Source organism: Dipteris shenzhenensis, chromosome 22 (genome assembly GCF_047967505.1).
Source record: "Dipteris shenzhenensis isolate YYH24624 ecotype China chromosome 22, Dip_SZ_1.0, whole genome shotgun sequence".
NCBI classification, from domain to species: domain Eukaryota; kingdom Viridiplantae; phylum Streptophyta; class Polypodiopsida; order Gleicheniales; family Dipteridaceae; genus Dipteris; species Dipteris shenzhenensis.
The window spans coordinates 9,287,128-9,309,512 of record NC_141617.1 but is presented as its reverse complement, the minus strand read 5'-3'; the positions used below and the strand labels follow the sequence as shown (position 1 = coordinate 9,309,512).

Here is a 22,385-nt window from a genome sequence, read left to right as displayed (position 1 = left end):
AAGTGATACTCAAAAGGAGACATAATGAAATGACGAGCAATGAACAAAAATGAGAGTACTCACATGTAGACCAAAGAGTTTGTAGCTTGATACTTGATTGATTTGACACCAGACAATTACAACTCTTATATAAGAGCGCACACACACATATGAACACCTATGCATATGGGATACTCAACTTGGCTTCATATTCTAACATCCCCCCATGAAGGCAAGGTGAGAGACTACTGGAATGGAACCAAGGACAGAACATGACAGTGACAGGTCTAAGGTGAGGGAATATTGGAATGGAACCAAGAACAAAACATGACAATGATGGTCATCAAACTGTGCACCTATGTAACTCAGAGGCTAAAGTCTGAGCGTGTTCAGAGGTTGATCCAAGCACTCTCATGGCTTGAGACTCAACATGCTCAAAGGCTCCCGTTATAGCATGGTTACATGACCAGCTCATAGCTCTAGGAATACACCAACATCTTGGAACTCGGCTAGGCCTGATAACGAGACCTATCAAAGCCAATACATGGCTCCCACAATACATCCCCTCCTGGCTCCAGGGTCTAATGAGAGACATGGAGCCACACACCAAAACAAAATAGGAAAATACATCTTTTTAGGAGGACTATCCAAGGCAGAGAACCTTTGACTCAACACACATGATTTATTTGCATTCATTTTGGGGGACAACCTAGGTGAGAGTACCCTTGACTCAAACAAGAAAGTAGTAAAGATATATTTCATTCATTTTATGCATAGCAAGGGCAGAGAACCCATGTGCCCGAAGTAGCTACCGCACAAGAGTGTGCACATCCTGATGCAAAGAGGTATGTCGGTGAAGAACCAGGCGAGAATGCCCTCGAATGATGTGTCGATGAAGGCCATAGGAGCAGCTACCAAGGGACATCACGTCATGACTCTTAATGTGCTGATCGGAGAGTCACTGAATGCGCAGAAGAGACTCAAAAAAAATGAGTGAAAGTGTTGAGGGGAGCTGCCCAAATCACTACTGGAGGTCATGGGAGTCCAAATCTGAGCAAAAAATGCCAAAAAATAGCCTAAAACTGCTTGGAGTCGCCTTCTGACAAGCTGTACGGACTGCTGGCACTGTCGTGCATCCACCTTTAGAGGTCCGTATGTACGTCCGTACGTTCGTACAGCTGTATGAGAAACAATTATTTTGGGATTTTTTCTCGAAAAGATGCGGGACAGGGTCGTTTATGTTTAGGAAGTGCCAAAATTTCAAAAAACATAGAAATCGGACCTCAAAAGGTCAAAAAATGGCTGTTAGACTGCTCCAAAACAAGTTTCTGGCAACCAACTGATGAGGAAGGTCAGCCAATGCTGAGGGAGAACCACGAATTGATGCGGGAGTGAGCTGAACTCACAAACGAGGACCGCAGAGTACTTGATGGTGAGGAACCATGGTGAGACTAAGGGAAGGGAGGCTCTACCTTAGAGGAGAGGGGAGCTTCCATTTGTGGGCTTCTCTCATCCTTTAGATAGAGCAAGAAGAAGGGGAAGGTAGGAAGGGAGGCTCTGATACCACATGAAGGAACATGGTAGGGAGAGGGAGAGAGAGAGGGTAGGCTAGGGAGAGAGGAAGTGATATTGAAAAGGAGACATAATGAAATGGAAATGAAATGACGAGCAATGAACAAAAATGAGAGTACTCACATGTAGACCAAAGAGCTTGTAGCTTGATACTTGATTGATTTGACACTAGACAAGTACAACTCTTATATAGGAGCACACACACACATATGAACACCTATGCATATGGGATAGCTCCCAATATGACATTTGACATCTATAGAACACACTAGACTAGAACTCACACTAGAACACACTAGAATACACCAAATTGACTCAACTTGGTTTCATATTCTAACACTCTTTCCACACATAATATCTCGTCACTTGCATGCGCTCCATTGGCTAGTTGCTTGCCCGCCTTGTCTTATTTTTGGCTGCCCATTACCATGTTTTTGTCTCCTTGCAAGGACCAAAGCACATTTTTGGGTGCATCTAGCTCTCTATCCTTCCTACTTGCTTGATCCAATCATCTTCCTACCTTGCTTCCTTTTTGGCTGCTGCTTTTTTTTGTCTCTTACCTTTTGTTTCCTCCTACCTGCGCCCATTTGCAGTATATTCCTGCACCTCCAGACTTCAGGGAAAGGGAGAGTGATAGTGTTTGTTTATTGCTCACCCATGAAATATGCCAGTGTCGAGTGAAAAGTGAAGCCTGTAGTTGACTTTGTGTCTTTGCCAATCACTGTCATATAACCTTTGCATCTGTAGAGTTTTTGGATTGCCCATAAAGAATCCGGAACCGTACTACCTTTGATGTATTTTGGTTGTTTGCCAATGGCTGGCCTTAGAAATTGTCGTGTATTCCCTGACACAACCCTTTGCATATGAATGTGGCACAAATTTTGCACTTGACTTTGGCTCCCAAGTTGCAGCTCTTTTTTTTTCTGGATGTTGTTATACCAAATGTTATGAACCAAATGCAGCCGTCACACTTGGTCCCACACAAAATATAGGATGAAAGAATCCTGAAAATGCATTGCACCAAATTGTGAGTAGGGCGCCCTTGTGAAGAGAACTTGCTCCTTGACACATGGACAGTGCACATGAAGAGGGATAGCTCTTCATGAATATTGGCATGATACCTCTTCATTTGTGACCCTTGTGATCAATTAAGGAACACCATTAGCCTAGGACTCTTTGGTGCATCTTAAATGCACCCTCCCTTTCCCATAAACCCTATGGCCTAGACACATGAGAGCAAAAAGCTGTTGGAAATAGAAGATAGAATCACTCAATCCTTGGGATAACCTTCAGCTCCAAGTAGACTAACCCTCTTGATCGCAATGGCTTACCTCACTCAGAAAACTCAGCACAAGGACTAGCAAAGGAAAGGAGAGAACTCAGAATATGCTCATACACGAATCGGTGGGAAAAACAGGCTCAACAGTGAGCACTACAAAACATCCAGCAAGGCTGGGATAACCCCAACTGAGAACTCTCTCTACTACTACTCCTGGATGCGCTGCCTTTGGTGGAAGGCTTCAGCAAGCTTTGGATGGAGAATGAGGGAGTGGAGGGGAGGTTTATACAGCCCCTGGACCAGGGCTGGAAACCGACCAGCAGGGGTTGACCCCCTGCCTTATGCACCGCTCTGGGTGCAGTCTTTAGGCCGACTTGATCAGTCGGCTCCTGGCCCCAACCTGGCTGGCCTATAAAAGAGCCTGCTACAGGGCCCTTTTGATGCTGATCTGCTGCTCATCTGTAGCCCCCCAGATCCACTTCTGGAGGCGCCTCCACGCAGTCTTATCCCTGCGCAATCATGAGCTGTGATCCCCCCAGCCCCCTATGATCTAGTGCCCCCTTGGCCCCTCTAATCGGGGGACTCACAGGTGGGGTCGTCGTGATCTCTAACAAAAGCCTCCATCATTGTATCTAATATTGCTTTCTCTTATAATTTTTTTCCCCTAGTTCTTAGTCTCTCTAAAGGTTGGGTTAAGAGGGGTGATGTTTCTCATGGAGAAGCAATTTCAGCCAAGGAAATGAAAAATATCTAACGTCAAACAAGATTGTGATGCATCAAACCATTGGAGAAGTGAGTGATCAACTATATGCCACATAGACGTCACCTCCTCACCTCTATACCTCCTCAGTTAGGGTTTGCTATACGTGGGGTTCATTATGTGTCTGCGATTCCATTGCTGCATTTTCCAGTTGTGTGTGCTTTCTTTCTAGCCAGGATTGGCATTTCAGTTTGCAGCAATTTCATTATGTGTGCTGTGCAACTGTTGAGGGCACTGCAAATATATAGGCCCCTTCATGGCTGTTTTCTTTCAAAGGTAAAACCTTATAAACTATGGGGGAATACGTTATACAGAATGGGGAAAGAGAGTGATGGAGGCCTGTAAAGAAGGTATTTGTGGAGGTCATTTCGCACATGAGAGTACAGCTAGGAATTTTGAGAAGCAGGATACTTCTGGCCTAAAATGCATAAAGATTTCAACAACGGTGTACCACTGACCTGCCAGGCTTTTTTGTGGTGAGAGTTAAAAAGTGCCGTACTACACCCTATTCTTGTTGGGCCCTTTCGAAAAGTGAGGGCTGGATTTTGTGGGACATCTACCATGTTCCCATCATGGAAAATACTGTATCATGATAGCTACAGATTATGCTACTAGGTGGGCTGAAGCTAAAGCTCATGGTGAATTGTAGTGCTAAAAAGTGGCCAACCTCTTGGTAGAGGACATTTGCACACGGTTTTGATGCCCTCTTGAGATAGTAACGAATCATGGCCCTGCATTCAAAGGAGAGATTTGTAGCTAAAGAAGTGGTGAATTGTAGTGCTAAGACAATGGCCAATCTCTTGGTAGTCTGCCTAAAGAGGCTTAAGGCGAGACAAGACAGAAATATGTACAGCCAGACTAATGAAAATGTGGATAACTCGTCTGGTCTAGTATGCAACATTCCTACTTTCGTTTGCCAAGAATGTCTTCATGCTTGGCAGCTGAGGGGGAATACATTTTAACTTATGCAAAAAGGTGTTTGAATGGGTAAAGATGTAACCCGACCTCGCTGTTTAGTCCAAAGGAAGATGGGTAATTCTGTAAGCTTTCGGATGTGACAGGAATCATGAAAATCAGAGATGCTTGGAGGAAGATACTAATTTCTTATTTTGTATCAGGATGTGTTTCCATGGGGGCATTGTGGTGAGTTTTAAAAAAGGGATGAAACTTGCATGCATAGCCCTGACAGAACTCGCGTAATCGAGATTTGAAATAGTGCATTTTGACATCTAAGTTTAGGCGTAGGGTGGGAAGTGGATAATGTAGGGAGAATGAGTTGGCAGAGGTGAGAAAAATGATTGATGGAGCATTGACCATGGAGGGAAGGATGCTATTTGGGGTTTGAGGAGAGGAGGTGGGTAGGGGTAGGAAGATTTTCTAAATGTTAGGCTAGTGGATGCTGTCCTATCAGGGTCAAATTTTTTTGAGGGTCATTGATCCTCTTGAGTGCTTACTTCTCCTCCTTGTGGCACATGTGTCACCAATCTCTTGTCTACTCGATGTGGTTATGGCACAGGCACGAAGTTTGAGACACGTGCTAAGGACGTGGTGACATAGATGTGTTCTGAGGATGTTTACTATGCTTGAACTTGATTGCAAGAGTGAGCCCAAGGGCAATCCTGGGCTGGATGACCAAGCTTTTGGCATACTAGGCATTGCCTTGGCAAGCCAAGCATCACCAAAGCTGCAATTGATGCGATTGAGTGGGATGGATGGTGTATTTTTAAATATCTGTGATATGGTGTCTATACCATTAACTGGATCTCTAGGGGTAAGCCCTCAAATGAGTTCTTCTTGCAATTTGAGGTGTTGTATAATATTCCAGGATATGAGCAAGAAGGTAAAGGGCAACGCCTGTTTGGGATCTGGTGTATTTTTGGTTTGTTTAATGAATGCGCCCTTTTCCAAGGACACCTCTGCTCGTATGTCCGTAATTTGACTTGCTAAGAAATTTTTTAAAATAGGAAAGGAGCAGGATATGGATATCTGAAGTTTCAATTACAGGTGAAGTGTAAATGCATCTTTCTTTGTTTCACAATACAGATTGCTTATGGAAAGTTTGTTTTGTTTGACCTTTTGTGGATATCTGCAGATTGGAAAAAATCGGTGAAGTTGAGGTACATACACATGTAAAGCAACAAAAGCTTTTCCTTTGTGATGAAAATCAAAACTCAATGCCTTTGGTTCTTTGGGACGAACAACTCTTTCTTGCCAGCCTTTTTAGGTCAGTCATTTAGTGTTTTCTGATCAATCTTTTTTGTGATGGGTTTTGGAGTGGCAGTTCATTTAGGTTTGATGAGGGTTTGTTATTACGAAGCTGACTGCATTTTCTTTTGACTGATGCTCTAGTGAAGGAAGCATGATTGCATTGGAGAGGCCTTTCATTACCCAGGTTGATGGTGCTAGCACTCAAGCTGGCTCTAGTTTTAGTTTGGAGTATGGTAGTGCCTCACGCGTATATACAGTACCATATGTTCACCAGGAAGAACAGGTGAAGATTATGGCTCAGATTTTCACCTCATTTTCGTTTGTAACATGCACTCTCCTTGGTCATGTTTACCTTCGGGACTATGATACCAAGTATTCAATTTCGACCATTTTCTAGCTTTATCTTGATCTCATCATGCTTTCAGTGGAGATCTGTCATGTGTTTTTTCACAAAACTTTTATTTTTGTAATTATCCTGTGTTGAGCTGACATTAATAAGTTTTTTTCCTCGTCTTGGTATGCACTTTCTGTTCTCGCTTTGTATCTTCTTTCCTGCCTTAAATTGTTTCTTTAGGTTTCAAAGGAAGCTTTCTGTTTGCCTTCCTTAAAAATTCCTTTCTTTTTCTGAGGGTTTCCTAGACTGGCACCAGTGGTCTTTCTTCCCTTGAATAATTTACTGTTGTATACCTATTGAAATTCCAGTCAAAATGTTTAGTCTTTGCAAGACGTTAAATGTTTGATGTTCTGTTTGTGGTAATGAGATTTGACGTTTTTGTTTAGGTTATGCTGGAGACCAGCCAGAGCAGAAACAAAAATAGGACTGCTCCACTAGATCCAATGGAGGTAGATCATGAAAATCAGAGCCCAGTTTTTTCACAGTTTATGCTACCAACAGACTCACAGGGGTCAGTTGATTACTGCACCTTCCCCTTTCAGGTAAAGCCGAACTGGGGAAAATAGATTCTTAGTGCAAGTGGAATACATATTGTCGGTAGCAATGGTTTTTAAACCTTTAAACTAGGGCCATTGTAATGTACGTGCTGTTTCATTTCTTGATCGTGCACCCCTTCTTACTTGTTATTTTCATTCTTTTTTAAAGATTCCTCTCCCTTGATAGCTACATGAATTTCTTTTGGGTTGTATTGGGGTTTTAAAAAATCGCAAGCTACTGATTCATTCACAGAGGTAGACTTTTGCATCCAAAAGGAGACGAATCTAAAACATGTAGTGTGAATTGTTTTTGAATTGCTGTACTGCTACCCTTGAAATCTAATATGCTCAATTTCAACTGATACAAATGGGCTCTAGTATAAAGGGTAGAAACAGTCAAGCCTAACAGAAATCAGTATATGTTTTTTGCCCAGGACGTTTCTACAGGAGGTGCCAGCAACAACCCATTTTGATGTTTTTTTCTTTGAAAGGCTTACTCTAATCCCTGTCCCCCCGCCCACCCACGCATGTCTCTTGGTTTCCTTTCCCGAGATAAAAAGATTTGGTCAATGCCTTCAAAAGGCTAGAGTGTCTTCAATAGGGGGATACGTTCATTCTGTAGATGAAATTAGTTTATGGTCACTTTATGAAAGGCTGATTGAGGTCTTTTCACATGTTATTCGCCTCAGGTTATTGAGCATGGATCTAAATTCTTTAAATAATTTTTATAATTTCACCATGAAATTGCTAGTAGTAATTTAACCAAGACTAAGTGCGTAATATTAAAAAATAAAATGCATAGTACAAGTTAGCAAAACAATTTCAAATGTTAAGAGTTTATTGGTCACTCATTCTATGTTCATGAAATTTCCATTTGTACTTGTGAAATTATAAAATGTTTGGGAGCATAATAAGAAAAGGGAATATTGCCTTTATTTGAGTTTATTGCCATGCCTTGTTGCACCCACCACTTCTTTGTGCTCGCGAAATTCCCATTCGCACTCGTGAAAATTTTGAAAATTTTGGGAACATACCAAGAAAAAGGATGATTGCCTTTATTTGAGTTTCTTGCCAGACCTTGCAGCACCCATGTATTTCCACCACATCTTTTGAGACAAATCTAGACCACTTATTATTGGGAAGCCCAGCCTACCAAAAGTACCATGCTCATCAAGGCACCTTGCAATGCACCTCCCTTTCCGTCTAGAAGTTTCTTCTAGGTATAGCATTTTCCGGATGATCCGAGGCAAGCCATCGGTACCACATCATATCATTCTGGCTGATTTGCGGCCTTCTCCTCTAGCGGTCTTGCTGGTGGAGGGGACAAGAGGGGTTGGTATGCACAGACACATAAGTGGTTCGGGAGACACATTGTCTCTGGTGTAAAATGGTATTTCGAATATCTGCATGCTGTGAAGTCAAGTCTCGTGTCAATCCTCGGCAAGCCATTGAGAAAGAAAGGTGTGCATGGTCTGCGGCTATTCCAATGGGTCTACCTAAGGGTTGGTGATCCCATCAAGTAGTCCACTGTACTAGCTCCTCACCCCTACATGCATCTCGCATCTAGATTTACTTGTAATCTCTACCAATTATCCTACTTAAGTTAGCAATCATTCAGTCGGACGTGGTCCTATGTTGTCTCTTGGTCGAAGTTTTGTGTACCCCTGTCGGTGGAGCCCCAACTCTGAACAAAGAAGAAATCTCCCCAAGCGTAATCTATGCATCAACCCTTTGTCTGAGCTGTCGTTTCTTTTCTGTACAGCTTAGATGCTCCATCTATCCTGCTTGGGTACCATGAGGTGAACCAGGTCATTCGAGAGGATCTCTTATAGCTACACACATTCAGGACCTGGTTGGAGCGGAGGGAGCTTGAAGTGAAGCTCAGCTTCTATAGAGACCACTGCCTACACATATTTGAGGAGGGTTTCATTATCCCCTTAGAGTACACACGGATCCACTTACCGCACTCATTGAGGATCTCCAATGGGTAGTTTCGAGTATCATCACATCGACTCCATATCGAGAGTGGCCGAGCTAAGGGGATACCCAAGGAGCATTGCCTATGCACGCTATGTGATCGGTAGGAGGTTGAGTCAGAGGAGCACCTTGTGTTCAGATGCCCCATGCACTATGAGATCTGTGGTTGATATCACTGTCTCTTCAGGGACGGCTTTGGACCCCTCTCCAGACTTCTTTCTTGCTGCCTTTATTCATGAGGCGCTGTGGCACAGAGAGCACATACTCAGGCTGCAGAGACAAGCCTCAGATACGCTGTTCGATTCTTCTCGGAGCAAGATCACGGAGTTTTTCAAGTCAGACCATATGGACCACATAGTCTCTGACAACAGACGCAGTAGAGACCCAAAACTTGAGGTACCCAAGAGTAGAGCATTGCCAGGAGATCGAGACAGACAGTGCTCACAGACAGCCGCCAGCACTCCACATCATCACGGCCTTGTCCTCCGCGGAGCTCCTCTTGACACCTACACCCCTTATGGGTATGTATAGTATTGATTAGGACCAGGATGGTGACTGTGATTATGATTATGATGATGATAAGGATGAGGATGAGGATGATTATGATGCCATCATTGATGATATGACTGTATTTTTTAGGACTTAGCATTCAGCATGAGTGATGATGCTTGCTTAGTAGCTCCACCCTTTCTCCTTGTTGTATCAAGTTTTCTACTAGTCTCATAGACGATTAGTCTTTAGTAGACTCTAATAAACTTTCTTTCTTGAGGTACAGAGGATCTTTCAATGATTGACATGTCGTAAGAGGCGGGCCTTCCTCACACATAGGATGGAGGAGATTGTCAGATCTTTTTGAGGAGGAGACCTGACCACTAGAGTCTATGATGCCTAGATGCAGACACCACTGGATATCTCCTGTATGCCCAGGCCCACCACTTGTCACTTGTTCACCATATAGAACGCACGAGCTGCACTTCGTCGATTACACAATCGAAGAGCGCAAGACCTTGAGGGCCTATGGACTGAGCACTTTGCTCCTAGCTCCGGTCGTAGCATAGATGTTCAATCGGGTTGTGCACCACGGCTTCCCACTTGCTTGGAGCACTAGCACTATTGTACCGATACACAAAGCCGGGGATCCTATTGAGATTGGGAACTACTGTACCCTCATGATTGGCCACACTTTGGCTAAGATTTATGGATCAATTTTAGAGAGGGAGCTCAGTAGTCATATAGAGGCTCGGGGGCAGCGGGCACTAGGGTAGGCAAGATTCCAGAGACTACATTCTACCCTAGATCACATTTTCACTCTGAGGGCTATCATTGAGGAGGTGAGGTGTAGACACCAGAAGGTCTACACATGCTTTGTAGACTTTCGGAAGGCTTTTGATACTATCCCACGGTCCAGCATGATCAGGAGATTCCAGAGACACTGATATGGGGGGTGATGAGCCTGTATGAGTCAGCCTGAGGCAGAGTTTGTGCCCCAGGTGGTCTATCGGATTCGGTCGAGAGTACGATCGGAGTGAAGTAGGGCGGGTCCCTCTCCCTGACCCTCTGCAGGCTTTACATTGATGAGATCACTTCCTTAATAGACCGCCTAGGAGGCGAAGGATCACTACTAGCCGATCTCATGATACAAATATTGCTATACGTTGATGACATAGTTCTTATCTCATCCTCAGCGGAGGGGCTGCAGAGGCATCTGGAGGCCCTAGAGGTGTTCTGTAGAGAGAAAGACGTGATAGTCAACCTTGGGAAGACCAAGGTTATGGTCTTCAATGATTCACATGCAGTGCTTCGTCGACTTAGCTTTACTTATCGAGACAAGCTAGTGGAGATAGTGCAATCTTACACCTATTTAGGAGCAGCCTTCACAGGACCCCTTTTCACTATGACACATGCAGCCCATGCATGACTTGGGGTGCTCTAGCCAGATTGGCGAGATAGTGCTTCTAGACACACTTTCAAGATCCATCGACGAAGTGTTGACTCTTCGATATGCTAGTGCGACCGACTGTCATGTATGCAACACCATTCTAGGAATGTGATTTATTGATAGTAGAGTGGAGGAGATTTGAGCGGTTATAGGTGACTATGGGATCTAGGATGATTTGGAGCAAGTCCTCAGTCCCGCATGAGATAGTACAGGTAGAGTTCGCCATGACACCACTACAAATTGATGCCATCTTTCAGACAGTGATATTCATTCATAGAGTTTGGGACTTACCCTAGTGGAGACTATTGAGGCTGGTTTTGGAGTCATCCAGACGACTACCTGAGAGCGGGCGGACACATGGTATGCACACATATCCACATGGTTTGCCAGACACAGGATTCAGATGGACATGCTCCCTCCCTTTCAGTACAGTATGGATGCACCCCCTGAGTCGATCCTGTGAGATGAGATTAACCGTATCATACGGTTAGATCTCCTCCAGCTCCACACATCTCCGACTTGGAGGGGAGATCAAGAGTTCCCCACCAAGACCTAGCTCTATCGCGATCACTTCCTGAGCGTCTCGGAGGAGGGATTCATCATCATACCCCAATATCTTGAGGACAGAGGAGTCACAGTACTGAGGATCACCATTGGGCAGATGGGGGCTTCATCCCATCGGTTGAGGATTGAGACAGGGAGAGCATCACATATATCTAGAGTTTAGCGGATCTGCATGCTATGCAGACTGGGAGTGTTTGAGAGAGAGGAGCACTTTCTATGCACCTGCCCAGCCTACTACGAGATCCGGGGGCGATACCATTGTCTCTATCAGGATGGGGGTGGCTTCTCGTTCCACTATCACGATCAATCCACTTCCATGACCAGGTCTGCATTGGGCTCTGATTGCTTGAGATGCGTTGATATAGGGAGACCCTGCTACGACAGATCAGAGAGCAGTAGGTTGCGATCAGACCATAGGATATAGAGATTGACCAGATAGTGCAGAGGTGAGTCACATATTTCTATGTTTTTGAGTCAGCTCCAGGACACAGTGGAATGGAGGAGGAGCTAGCCGATATGCGGGTAGTCTAGATTGCTGAGAGAGGGGTGCAGAGGCCACTTGCGACATAGAGAGTGACCAGAGCACCCTCTATTGAGGTCAGACCTATTATAGCTTTCCTCATAGGAGACCGCCCGAGACGAGGGGTGACTCTGAACATAGCTCGGTGGGTTTAGAGACCGAGGAGACCACGTCCCCCTCCGTCACCACAGCATGAGACAACCCGATAGACGTAGATCCGAGAGATTTTCATTGCTCATAGACGAACCATCACAGTGCCGGGTTTCGGATTTTGAGTTCCAGCTCCAGTCTCAGCCTACTCCACATAGCACATGATTTATTTTGTACTTGATTTTGCTTGAGCTATTGAGCTTCTTTATTTTTTCAGCATAGTACTCAGCAAGGGCCTTAGCGCGCCCTTTGCTCCAGCCCTTTGTGGCTTGTATGAGTTTTTTTCCCTTTTGGTGTTTTTTGATCTTTGTCCCATAGGCTCACAAGGCCTTCTACGGACATTAATATATCTTTCTTCCTGTCTTTCTTTCTATTAGTGATGGCTTTGACGTGCCCTTCTAGCCCGTGTGCCTCCCCACAGCATGCTTCCTTTCAGTCATCCTAGCCCTCTGCCAGCCACCTTTCCCCTCTACAATTGGACTAGCCTCGACCACATTCTAGATGTCTTCTCATCACTCTAAGCCCTCTGTGTCCCTCCTCGTTCCATGTCCACCAAAGAGCAGAAAATTTTAGAGAAAGTCGTCGTCTCAAAGCCTCCACGTTCCTTCCCAGGAATTTGCATTCACAAGTGTCCTCAAAAACGATCTTAGAGGGCCTCGGATTACAAAATCATTGCAGCAAACGTTCATTCGGAGGTTCAAATTTCCAAATCGTTATGCGGGGACTTTCCCAGTCTATGGCTCGTTATGAAGGCTTCTTGTCGCTGCTTACGGCCACACAAGCCCGTGCTTGCGGGTTCCTTGCCCTCTGCCGCACCTAGTCGTCGTATGCTACCTTTGCGCCGTTGCCTATGTGCTCAAACGCTTCGTGTGCGGCTGTCTGTTCGTACACTGCCTGCGTTGCTTGTTCGTCTCCTTCTCTCTTCGCTTCCTCATCTTGTCCGGTCGTGGATTGCTGCTGCTCTGATATGGTGGGAGAGAGATGGCATACGAATGCAAGGTGAGATTCACAATGAAGGATGATACCCTTTCATTGATGTCCGTTGAGATAACTCAAGTTCCATCTTCCCATTTAGACCTATCTTAACCTATGCATCTACCATTCAATGCACTCGAATGCACCCTTCCCTTTCCTATTGCCCTAGGACCTAGATACGTGGGTGCACATCTTTATTAAATAAAATAACAACTTTGGTGCCATCTGAAGCTGTGACTCCAGCTCGACTAGTCCTATCCACTCATATGATCCACTGCCATAACGATTCAGTTGATGTCCATCATAAATACAAATGCATGTTGCACCATTAATTGGCGTATAATATATAAAAATGTTTTAAGGTCTACTAATGAAAAATTAGTGATTACTTGACATGACATAACCTTCTCTGATGTGTGCATAGGCTCTAGTACATGCTGCTCATTTTCTACCTCCCCATGGGAAAATTTTGCAAATCCTTTCTTTTCTGGGGCCTTGGAATTCTGGGTCTTGCCACGTAGCCCTCTCCACCTCTAGATCATATGAATTGGTTCTGGTTTTGTAGATTAGATAGTCTTTTAAATATTGATATGCCTTCCGCGAGGTATCTCTGCATCCCATAGCTGTCCATTGAGTTAATTTCCTGTTTGCGGAACTGCATTTTTGTCTCCGGGTTTCGCCATAGTTTCTGTAGCATTTTCTGCGTCACTATCTCCTTGACTTCACATGCATCTTTTGGTATATCAGCAGCTGTTATTCCCCATGATTCCATCTCCACTCTATCCCCTCCTTGTGCCATCCCATACTTTGTGTAGCTTCCATCACCTTGTGTGGTATCCTAGTGCCGTCTATCTTCTCAAATTTTGTTGAGTTAAGCCATGAATTGACACAATGCTTCCCCTTCTAGAGGTATCATACTTGCTTCAGCCCGTAGGATGGGTAGGGAGTTTATACCTTAACCCAACTCCTCTATTTGGAAATGTTTATGTAAAGTCTCTATTCTTTCCGAGTAGATCCTAGAGAGTCCGGGCAACCAAGCTGGGCATCCATAAAGGACTACTGTCTTTAGAAGATGAAGGGTCTATGAGATTGAAGGAACCATAATACCATGAGAAAACGTGAAGGATGGGGCCACTAGTCGGGCATACTAATATCTGGAAATCCATGCAAAAAAGAAGATAGATATACAGTGTGACGTCACTGTGACGGTCCTCTGTATGCTGTTTGAGGGATCAAATTCATTGGCTGTTTTAAAAGATAAGAGGGTCTCACCTGACTGAGGCTCTGGCGGAGGTTGGTGTCACTGGGAGATAGAGCATGTAATAGAGCACTGCTTCCTATCAACCTGTGTGTGGTCCCTTTGTTGGATAATTGCTAGTCTCACTCCAGTGGGCTGTGTCCCTAGAGCAACAAGCATGGAGTGAAGATCTCCGAGTTTCATACGTGGGTCAATGCATTGGCGGATCTGTTGTCTTTCTCTCTGCCTGAGTTGTGGCTACGTTGTCTCCCTTAGGACTGCTGATCCACGCCATCGGACAGGAAAAAATCAGTAATCATTCTTTGGATGGACTCCGACTGGCCTCTCGGTCTTGTCTTTGGCTAATTTGTTTGGCTTACAGCCTTTGGATGGATGAGAAGTTGGTGAGAGGTCCAAATTCATCCCTGAACAGACAATGGTGGCAGCCTTGGATATCATAGTACACAGGACATCTGAACTCAAAGTGCTTCTTTGACTCAATCTCCTGCAAGTCGTGTAAAGTGCAAATGTGGCCCTTGTGGGGCCCCTTCCCTCTCTTGCTCCTATCCCACCTACACATCCCCCCTTCTTTTCTTTGCTCCCTCCGTCCTCTTAGGCATGATCTAGGGGTTGGCATTAGCAAGAAACGGTGGGAAGAAGTTGCCATATTGGTAGGATAGCAGGGCACGATGCAGACCCGAGCATCCAAATCCAGATCATCCTTGATCTTGAAGGTGTCTGCTCTTGATGACAGCTTTCCCAAGCAGACTGACAATTCATACTAAGTGTATGCAGTAGACGTCGGCCTTGAGGCTACTCAACCCCTTCCCACAATCTTACAAATGCAATGTGAGTCTACTTGACGTGCAAGAATATATATCCTCTCACTTCTACAGGAAATTGCAGACCTTAAAACATGCCTGCATTCGCTGCTGCTCCCCGCTCCTCCTGCTGCCCTTCCTCCTTCCTGCTCCCCTCCTTGCTGCCTCCTCCCTTGCTGCCTCCTCCCTCCCCTCCCCCCTAGGGACCTGCTGCTCCCTCCCACCTTCTCTCCCTCTCTCCCCTTCCCTACCCCCCACACTGCTGCAGCCCCTACCCCGCGCTGCTGCCAGCCCCTCCCCCGCGCTGCTGCAGCCCCTCCCCCTCGCTACTGCCCGCCTGCGTGCCCCCCCCGCGCTGCTGCCTGCCCAGCTCCCCCCGCCGCCCCCCCCCCCTTAAAACATGCCTGCATTCGCTGCTGCTCCCCGCTCCTCCTGCTGCCCTTCCTCCTTCCTGCTCCCCTCCTTGCTGCCTCCTCGCTTGCTGCCTCCTCCCTCCCCTCCCCCCTAGGGACCTGCTGCTCCCTCCCACCTTCTCTCCCTCTCGGATGATTTTGTGTCCCATAGGCCATGTATGGCCTTCCGTGGACCTTTAATAAAATTTCTTTCTTCTTTCTTTCTTTCTCTCCCCTTCCCTACCCCCCACACTGCTGCAGCCCCTACCCCGTGCTGCTGCCAGCCCCTCCCCCGCGCTGCTGCAGCCCCTCCCCCTCGCTACTGCCCGCCTGCGTCCGTGCCCCCCCGCGCTGTTTCTTCGCTCCCCCCCCTCTCCTCCATTCCTCCTCTCCTCTACGCTCCCCTCCCCTCCCCTCCCCTCCTCCTCTCCTCCTCTTGCTCCTTTCCCTTCCCCTCCTCTCCTCCTCCTGCGCCCTTCCCTTCCCCTCTCCCTTTCTCCTCTTTGACTCCTCCCCCTCATTCATTTCCTTGCTCATTCTTCTCTCTCCCTCCCTCCTCTCACCCTCTCCCTTCATCAAGTGTACCCCCTATTTTTTAGGGGTCTCCTGGGCTTCAGGAAAGCGGACGGAGTTTCTTTGTGTTTGAGTCGGCCTTTCCCACCTCGATTGACGAATGGGTACCCATTAAGTCAATCCGTTACCGCACACACCGGCCGTGAGAACCGTCACTTTCTCAAAAGACGAGCTGCAGCAGTTGCAAAAGGATTTGGAGCATGAGTGTTCCACGACTCTCTTCGCACACATCTATGGATCCCACCCCTCCAGATCACAGGCTAGAGATTGGATGCTTGCGGCGCTTCCTCAGGAGCTCGCTCCCCACCTTAAGGATGTATGTTTGTTGGGATGAGGTTTCTTTCAGGTGTGCCTAGATTCCCTGGACGTCACAAGAGACTTGCTTCAGACTGGGTTTCTCTTTCTAGACTATAGGAGGATTTTTTTGTTTCCCTTTCAACTGAGCTTTGACCCAGTCGAAGAGGACAAGCACGAAGTTTTCGTCTTCATCAGGTTTCCTGGTCTACCTTCAGTTTATCACGGGCTTCTTTCAGCTATTGGCGAAAGGTTTGGTGTGGTAGCAGAGATCCCCCCTCTTCCTGGCAAGCCTTCGTCGGCTGCTGAGGCGGTCAGGATGGATGGGGTACCCAGGGTTAGGGTCTTTATCGAGGACCCTAACATTTCAGATGACCACATCATGCTATAGCTACCCGATGGGTCATTCTTTCGCCAGAGGTTTGAGGTTGTAGGTCGTCAGGACCAGTGCAGGATTTGCAGATCCTCCGGGCACTTCGCCAGAGATTGCCCAAAGAAGAAGAAGAGGCCAAAGAAGCAACTAGCTCGTACTAGGTTACGACAGAGATCAGGAGCAGGACCTAGCGCTCCACAGGGATCGCCTCAGATACGGGCTCCCCCTCTCCTAGGGCTGCTGAGTCTCTCCTGCACACCACACTACCTTCGGTCCCCGATGGGTTCCGGTCGCGGTTAAGCCCTCTACTTCAAATCATACTTCTGCCGCTCCGGAGACTACCGCTCAGGAGCCTCGGGAGGCTACCGTCGTGGAGCCTATTGTTCAGGAGCCTTCTTTCGCTCCACCACAGGATCAGGCAGTACTTCTTGATCAAGATGATGTAGCACAGGTGTCTCCTTCTGTTGACAGAGGGAAAGGGGTCGTACATTCTTTCCTTGCTTCGGTAGGAATCCTTCAAACCCCTTCCCCAGGATTGGCTCAATAGAATTCCTTTTCCACTCTTGAGGACCTCTCTGACCTCCCAGATGATGATTTTGTACCCTCCACTTTTGGAGAGCTAGTTATCGGCATCCCCTTTGAGAGATCCTTCTCTCTCTCACCAATGGACTTTCCTCCCCTTGGACCTCGTGTGTATGGAAGGAGGTCAGCTCCGGTAGAGGGTTCTTTTTCTGCCACCAGGTCGGGTAAGGTATTCCAACCTGCTTCCTCCCGCCAATGAGGATAGCCAACTGGAATATACAGGGGTTGGGTGGCATCCCTCATCACCGTTGCAGATAGCTGATAAGGAATCAACTTCATTCAGGTGTTTCAGGTGGTTCCTTAGACATTCTTTGTCTACAGGAACACAAATTGGATGCTAGAGATTACTCCAAGTAAGGTAAGCTGCTTTCAGGCCGGACGTTTTGGCTTCCTGCCTTGGGAACCAGAGGAGGTACTTGCATATGAGTTTCAGACTCTATCCTCCCTCTGGTCATTAGACACGGTACCATCACTTCCTCTAGGGCCTAGTGGATTTTGCTTATAATTGATGGACGTAAGGTTGGTTTCCTCAACCTCTACACTCCGAACAACAGAGGGGACCGTGTTCTTTTGTGGAGAGAGTTGCTCTCATGGGCTTACATTGCAAATTCTTGGATTATTGGAGATGACTTCAACATGGTTGAGGCACCACCATCCGATAAGAAAGGGGGAAGAGAAGGTGGTATTCACTCCCTTGAGAGAGCAGCTTGGGATGCGTTCTTGTTTAGATTCAGTGGCAGAGATGTTTGGTCAGATGATGCATTTCATATTCAGTCTCAGTCACTCTTGTTTTCGTGGTCGAACCGTAGGGTGCAGATGCCTGTCCATGCTCGGATAGACAGATTCTATGTGGATGACTGGGCTCTTGATAGAGAGGGGACAGTTTGCATTGCACTTGATGTTTCCACCTCCAACCATTTTCCGGTAGTTTTGTCAATTTCAAAGTCCCATTTGAGAGGACGATCTTCTAGTATCAGGATCCTTGATGCCTTATACACAGATGATACTCTCATAGAGGCAGTCTTGGAGATCTGGGTTTCTCACATGCAGGGGGGGTGGCCGCACCTTCACATGTGGCCACAACACTTGCCAGTATCAGCGATTTTTATCGTTCTGTCACTAGTACTAGGTGAGGTGAGGTACTCAGGCGGGAGATTGGTATCCGCCGGCAGTTGGCAGCCTTGTAGAGGGAGGAGCAGAAACGAGCCTCAGATGCTTGGATCCAGGAGCGCCTTGCGGCATCAAGGGCTCACTTGCAGACATTGCTAGATCAAAGAGCAGAGTATGCCTTCCATGCACGGGAGTCTTTTTAGATACAGATGGGAGGGAGAGTCAATAAACACTTTTTCTCTACACTTGGTCCCAGACATAGTAGAGAGAATGTCAGGCAGCTTATTGACTCAGACGGGGTTTTGTAGTCTCATCCGGATACCATCATGCACTTAGCGACATATTTTTATGCCTCCCTTCTTTCTGCAGACCCTGACACACAGGCCATAGATGTGGCTAGAGATGTGGTTTGGCAACGTTTACCTGTGTTGGTCACACGAGAGATGATATGCTCACTTGATGCACGATTTACCAACACGGAATTTAGGATTGCTCTCTCCGCCCTTCATAAGGGCAAGTGCCTTGGTTCAGATGGTCTTACTCCATCTTTTTTTATAGCCTTTTGGGATATGATAGGTAATCATATCCTACTCATTCTCAACTCAGTCCTTAGTGTCTCAAACACCACAATCCAAAAATAACCGGTAAATTTGGCATCCCTGTCTGACACTATGGATTTGGGTAATCGATGCAAACGATATATATGTTTAATAAACAAATCCGCCACTTGCAAGGCACTAACAGACTCTCTAGTTGAAATGAAGTGAGTCATCTTGGTTAGACGATCAACCACCACAAGGATAGAATCTTATCCACCTTGTGTCGTAGGCAGACCTACAATACAGTCCATGGAAATGCTCTCCCACTTACCTAGTGGTATCTCCAAGGGTTGTAAAATTCCGGGTGGCTTCACTGGCTCTGCCTTACTTACTTGACACGAAAAACAACGTGTCACATATTCATGAATATGCTTTTTCATCTTTGGCCAAAAGAAATCTCGTCTCACGAGATCATATGTCTTTTCGACTCCTGGATGTCCCGCACGTGGGCTATCATGGCATTGTTGAATGACTCTTTGCCTGAGATCATTCTGATTAGGTACTACTACCTTGCCATTTCTTTTCAGCATACCATCCCTTATGGCATATCTTGCATAAGTTTGCCTTTTCTGGATGCCAGGTCATTCTTTTCCCCGGGTTTGAATACATGAGCCTTAGGCCAAAGGCTCTGGACGAACTCGTCCACCTTTTGAGTTTCTCTAGTCTCGGTCATTAGAGCACTCTCTAATACCGTGAAACTCATATTATGCATAATGCGTGACAACGCATCAGCAACTTTATTATCCTTCCCTCTTCGGTACCGAATCGTCAAATTAAACTTCTGCATGAGTTCTGTCCACCTAGCTTGGCGGCCTCTCAAGTCAGGTTGTTTACAAAAATGTTTCAGAGTATCGTAATCAACATCAACATAAAACTCTGACCCATACAAATAATGTCTCCATGTTTTCAGAGCATGGACAACAGCATACAACTCTAATTCATGAGTTGGCCAATTTCATTGAGAGGGAGAAAGCTTCTTGCTTTCAAAGGCTACTGGCCTTTCCTCTTGGAGGAGAACTGCTTCTACCGCAATGCCACTTGCATTGGTTTCAAGGAAAAACGGTTTTTGGGGATCAACTTATTTTAACACCGGTCCTGAGACCACAGCTTGTTTCACGGCTTTAAAACTTTTCTGTTGATTCTGTCCCCATATAAAAGGTACTTTATCTAAGGTCAGATCAGTCAATGGTGATACTATTTCGGAATATCCTTTGATATGCCTTCGATAAAATTGGACAAATTCCAAGAATGATCGCAAAGCGGTCAAACTCTGAGGGATTGGCCAAGTCAGTATCGCAGCCACTTTCTTTGGATCTATTTCTATCCCGTCAGGAGTAATTTTGAATCCTAAATATTCAAGTCTTACCATACACAGTATAGTTTTCTTTTTATTTACATAAAGAGTGGCTTACCTCAAAGTACTGAACACTATTCTTAAGTGTTCATGATGCTCAGTAATACTTTTATTGAATACCAGAATATCGTCATAAAATGTACTACAAACTTTTCGATATACGGACGTAGTAAATCATTCATAAGCATGACAAATGTAGCTGGAGCATTGGTAAGTCCAAAGGGCATTACCAAAAACTTATAATGTCCAAACCTGCTTCTAAAAGCGGTTTTAAACACATCCTCAGCTCTAATACGGATCTGATGGTAGCCACATTTAAGATCTATCTTACTGAAAATTACGGCCTCATGTCATGCATCTAGCAAATCATCGATCGGAGCCATCGGATACGTGTGCTTAATAGTGATATTATTCAATGGTTTGTAATCTATACAGAGATGAAAAGTATCATCTTTCTTCTTCTTCAAGACCACTGGCGAAGCAAAAGGTGAGAAAGTTGGTTGAATCTGTCCCAACTTGAGGTATTCTTCCAGTTGTCTTTGTACCTCTGCCTCTTCAGTAAAACTCAACCTATAGGGAGGTCTATTTACAGATTCTGTCCTCGGGATTAGTTCAATCGGAGGTAACCCATAAGGTAACTCATCCCTAAAACAATCAGAGAACTCCTCTGTTATTTGATCATCTAGCTTGGCCATCTCTTCATTTTGAGCAACATCAGTGCTAGCCGAAGAATCATCAATCGGCTCTATTGATGCTGTACAAAGAAACAAAAACTCTTCTTGAGCTTTTCGAATTTCCATCACGGAAACCAACGGACCTTGAGGTATATCTTGTTCCCCTCGTAAGACATACAACACATCATTCATCTTGAATTGATAAATGTGCTTTTTCCAATCTATGGCTGGATTGTTCCTAGAATGCCAAGCCTTACCCAGGGCTATGTCTGCATGAGCAAGCTTAGTCATTTCAAAATCAAGCTTCTCAGCATAGTCTTGAATTCGAAGCTCCAACTGGGTAACCTTTTGGTCCCATACTTCAGTTGAACTTCTGTCTGCCATCCTGACTGTATATGCATAGTCAGATGGGCTAGTCTTTAGTTTCAGCCTCTTTACAAGCTTGAAGTTAATTACATTGTGCGTTGACGTTGAGTCAAACAACACAATGACATCATGATTAGCTACTTGTCCTTTCATCTTAATTAACTCCGTATCATTAAAGGCTGTATACCCCGTTGCTGCGGGCTTTGACAAGATATTATCAGGTGTACTAGTTACTAACTTAGCAACAGACACACATAACAAAATAGGTACTGACCTTTGAGAAGATTCCGCTAGCTGAATCTGCATCTGTTCTGCTCTGGGACTTCCCTCCATTTCCACGTCGCATTATGAGACCACCATCTCAGCCATTCGACGATCCTTGTTTCGTGGACAATCTTTCCACTGATGAGGCTGAAGGCATCCAAAACACAAGTCTTCTCTCCTCGCTTTTTCTCTTTGCTCTGGGTTCAAAGAAGACTTCGACCAAGCCCGCCGAGCTGCCATTGGTGTTACTTTTCTTTTCATTCCAATGGTGGTACTTGATTTTGGAGTCTCAACTGGTTTCGCCTGCTTGGCTTGACCACTAGGCTGTGAGGCACTCCCTTTGCTAATCCACTTCTTCTTAAACCCAGTTTTCTTCGGGTACCCATACTGAGTCCCAATCTGCACAAACCCACTTGGTCTGTTCCCTTTTGAATCCTCATAGTTTAGGGCTATGGCAATTGCTTCATCTAGCGTGTTCGCATACTTAGCCGAACTTCCATCTTTATCTGATCATTCAATCCAAAGATAAAATCTTTTACTTGGATTGATTGAGGTAGGGGTTCATCAACCTTCATTACACTTTCTGTGAATTTATCAGTGTATTCTGCCACTGATAAATTTCTTTGACGAAGGTTTCGATACTGATCCCAAGCTCGGGATGCTTCGTTAGGAGGTAAGAAGTGTTTTCTAAATTCCTTTTTAAACCCCTCCCAAGAAGTGGATGCTACTCCATCTTTCTGCTGTTTTATCCACCACCTATCCGCTGCCTCATTAAACATATGGGTGGCCTCACGGATTTTCTTCCTATCATTCTTGATTTCACAAATGGCAAATGCCTCGTCCCATTTGTGTAACCATGTCTCAATGATATAGGAACTACGGTCAGACATCCG

At 45.6% G+C, this 22,385-nt stretch overlaps 1 protein-coding gene across 1 annotated transcript in view; it reads left to right on the top strand.

The window, feature by feature from the left end:
- The window catches only part of LOC147887700 (Nucleic acid-binding proteins superfamily), a 155,535-nt gene that overhangs the window by 43,671 nt on the left and 89,479 nt on the right, over positions 1-22,385 (top strand). The window contains exons 6-8 of the mRNA XM_087393763.1: positions 5,683-5,814; positions 5,940-6,081; positions 6,579-6,734. Coding sequence (XP_087249889.1) covers positions 5,683-5,814; positions 5,940-6,081; positions 6,579-6,734 — 430 coding nt within the window. The remainder of the gene's footprint in view (positions 1-5,682; positions 5,815-5,939; positions 6,082-6,578; positions 6,735-22,385) is intronic.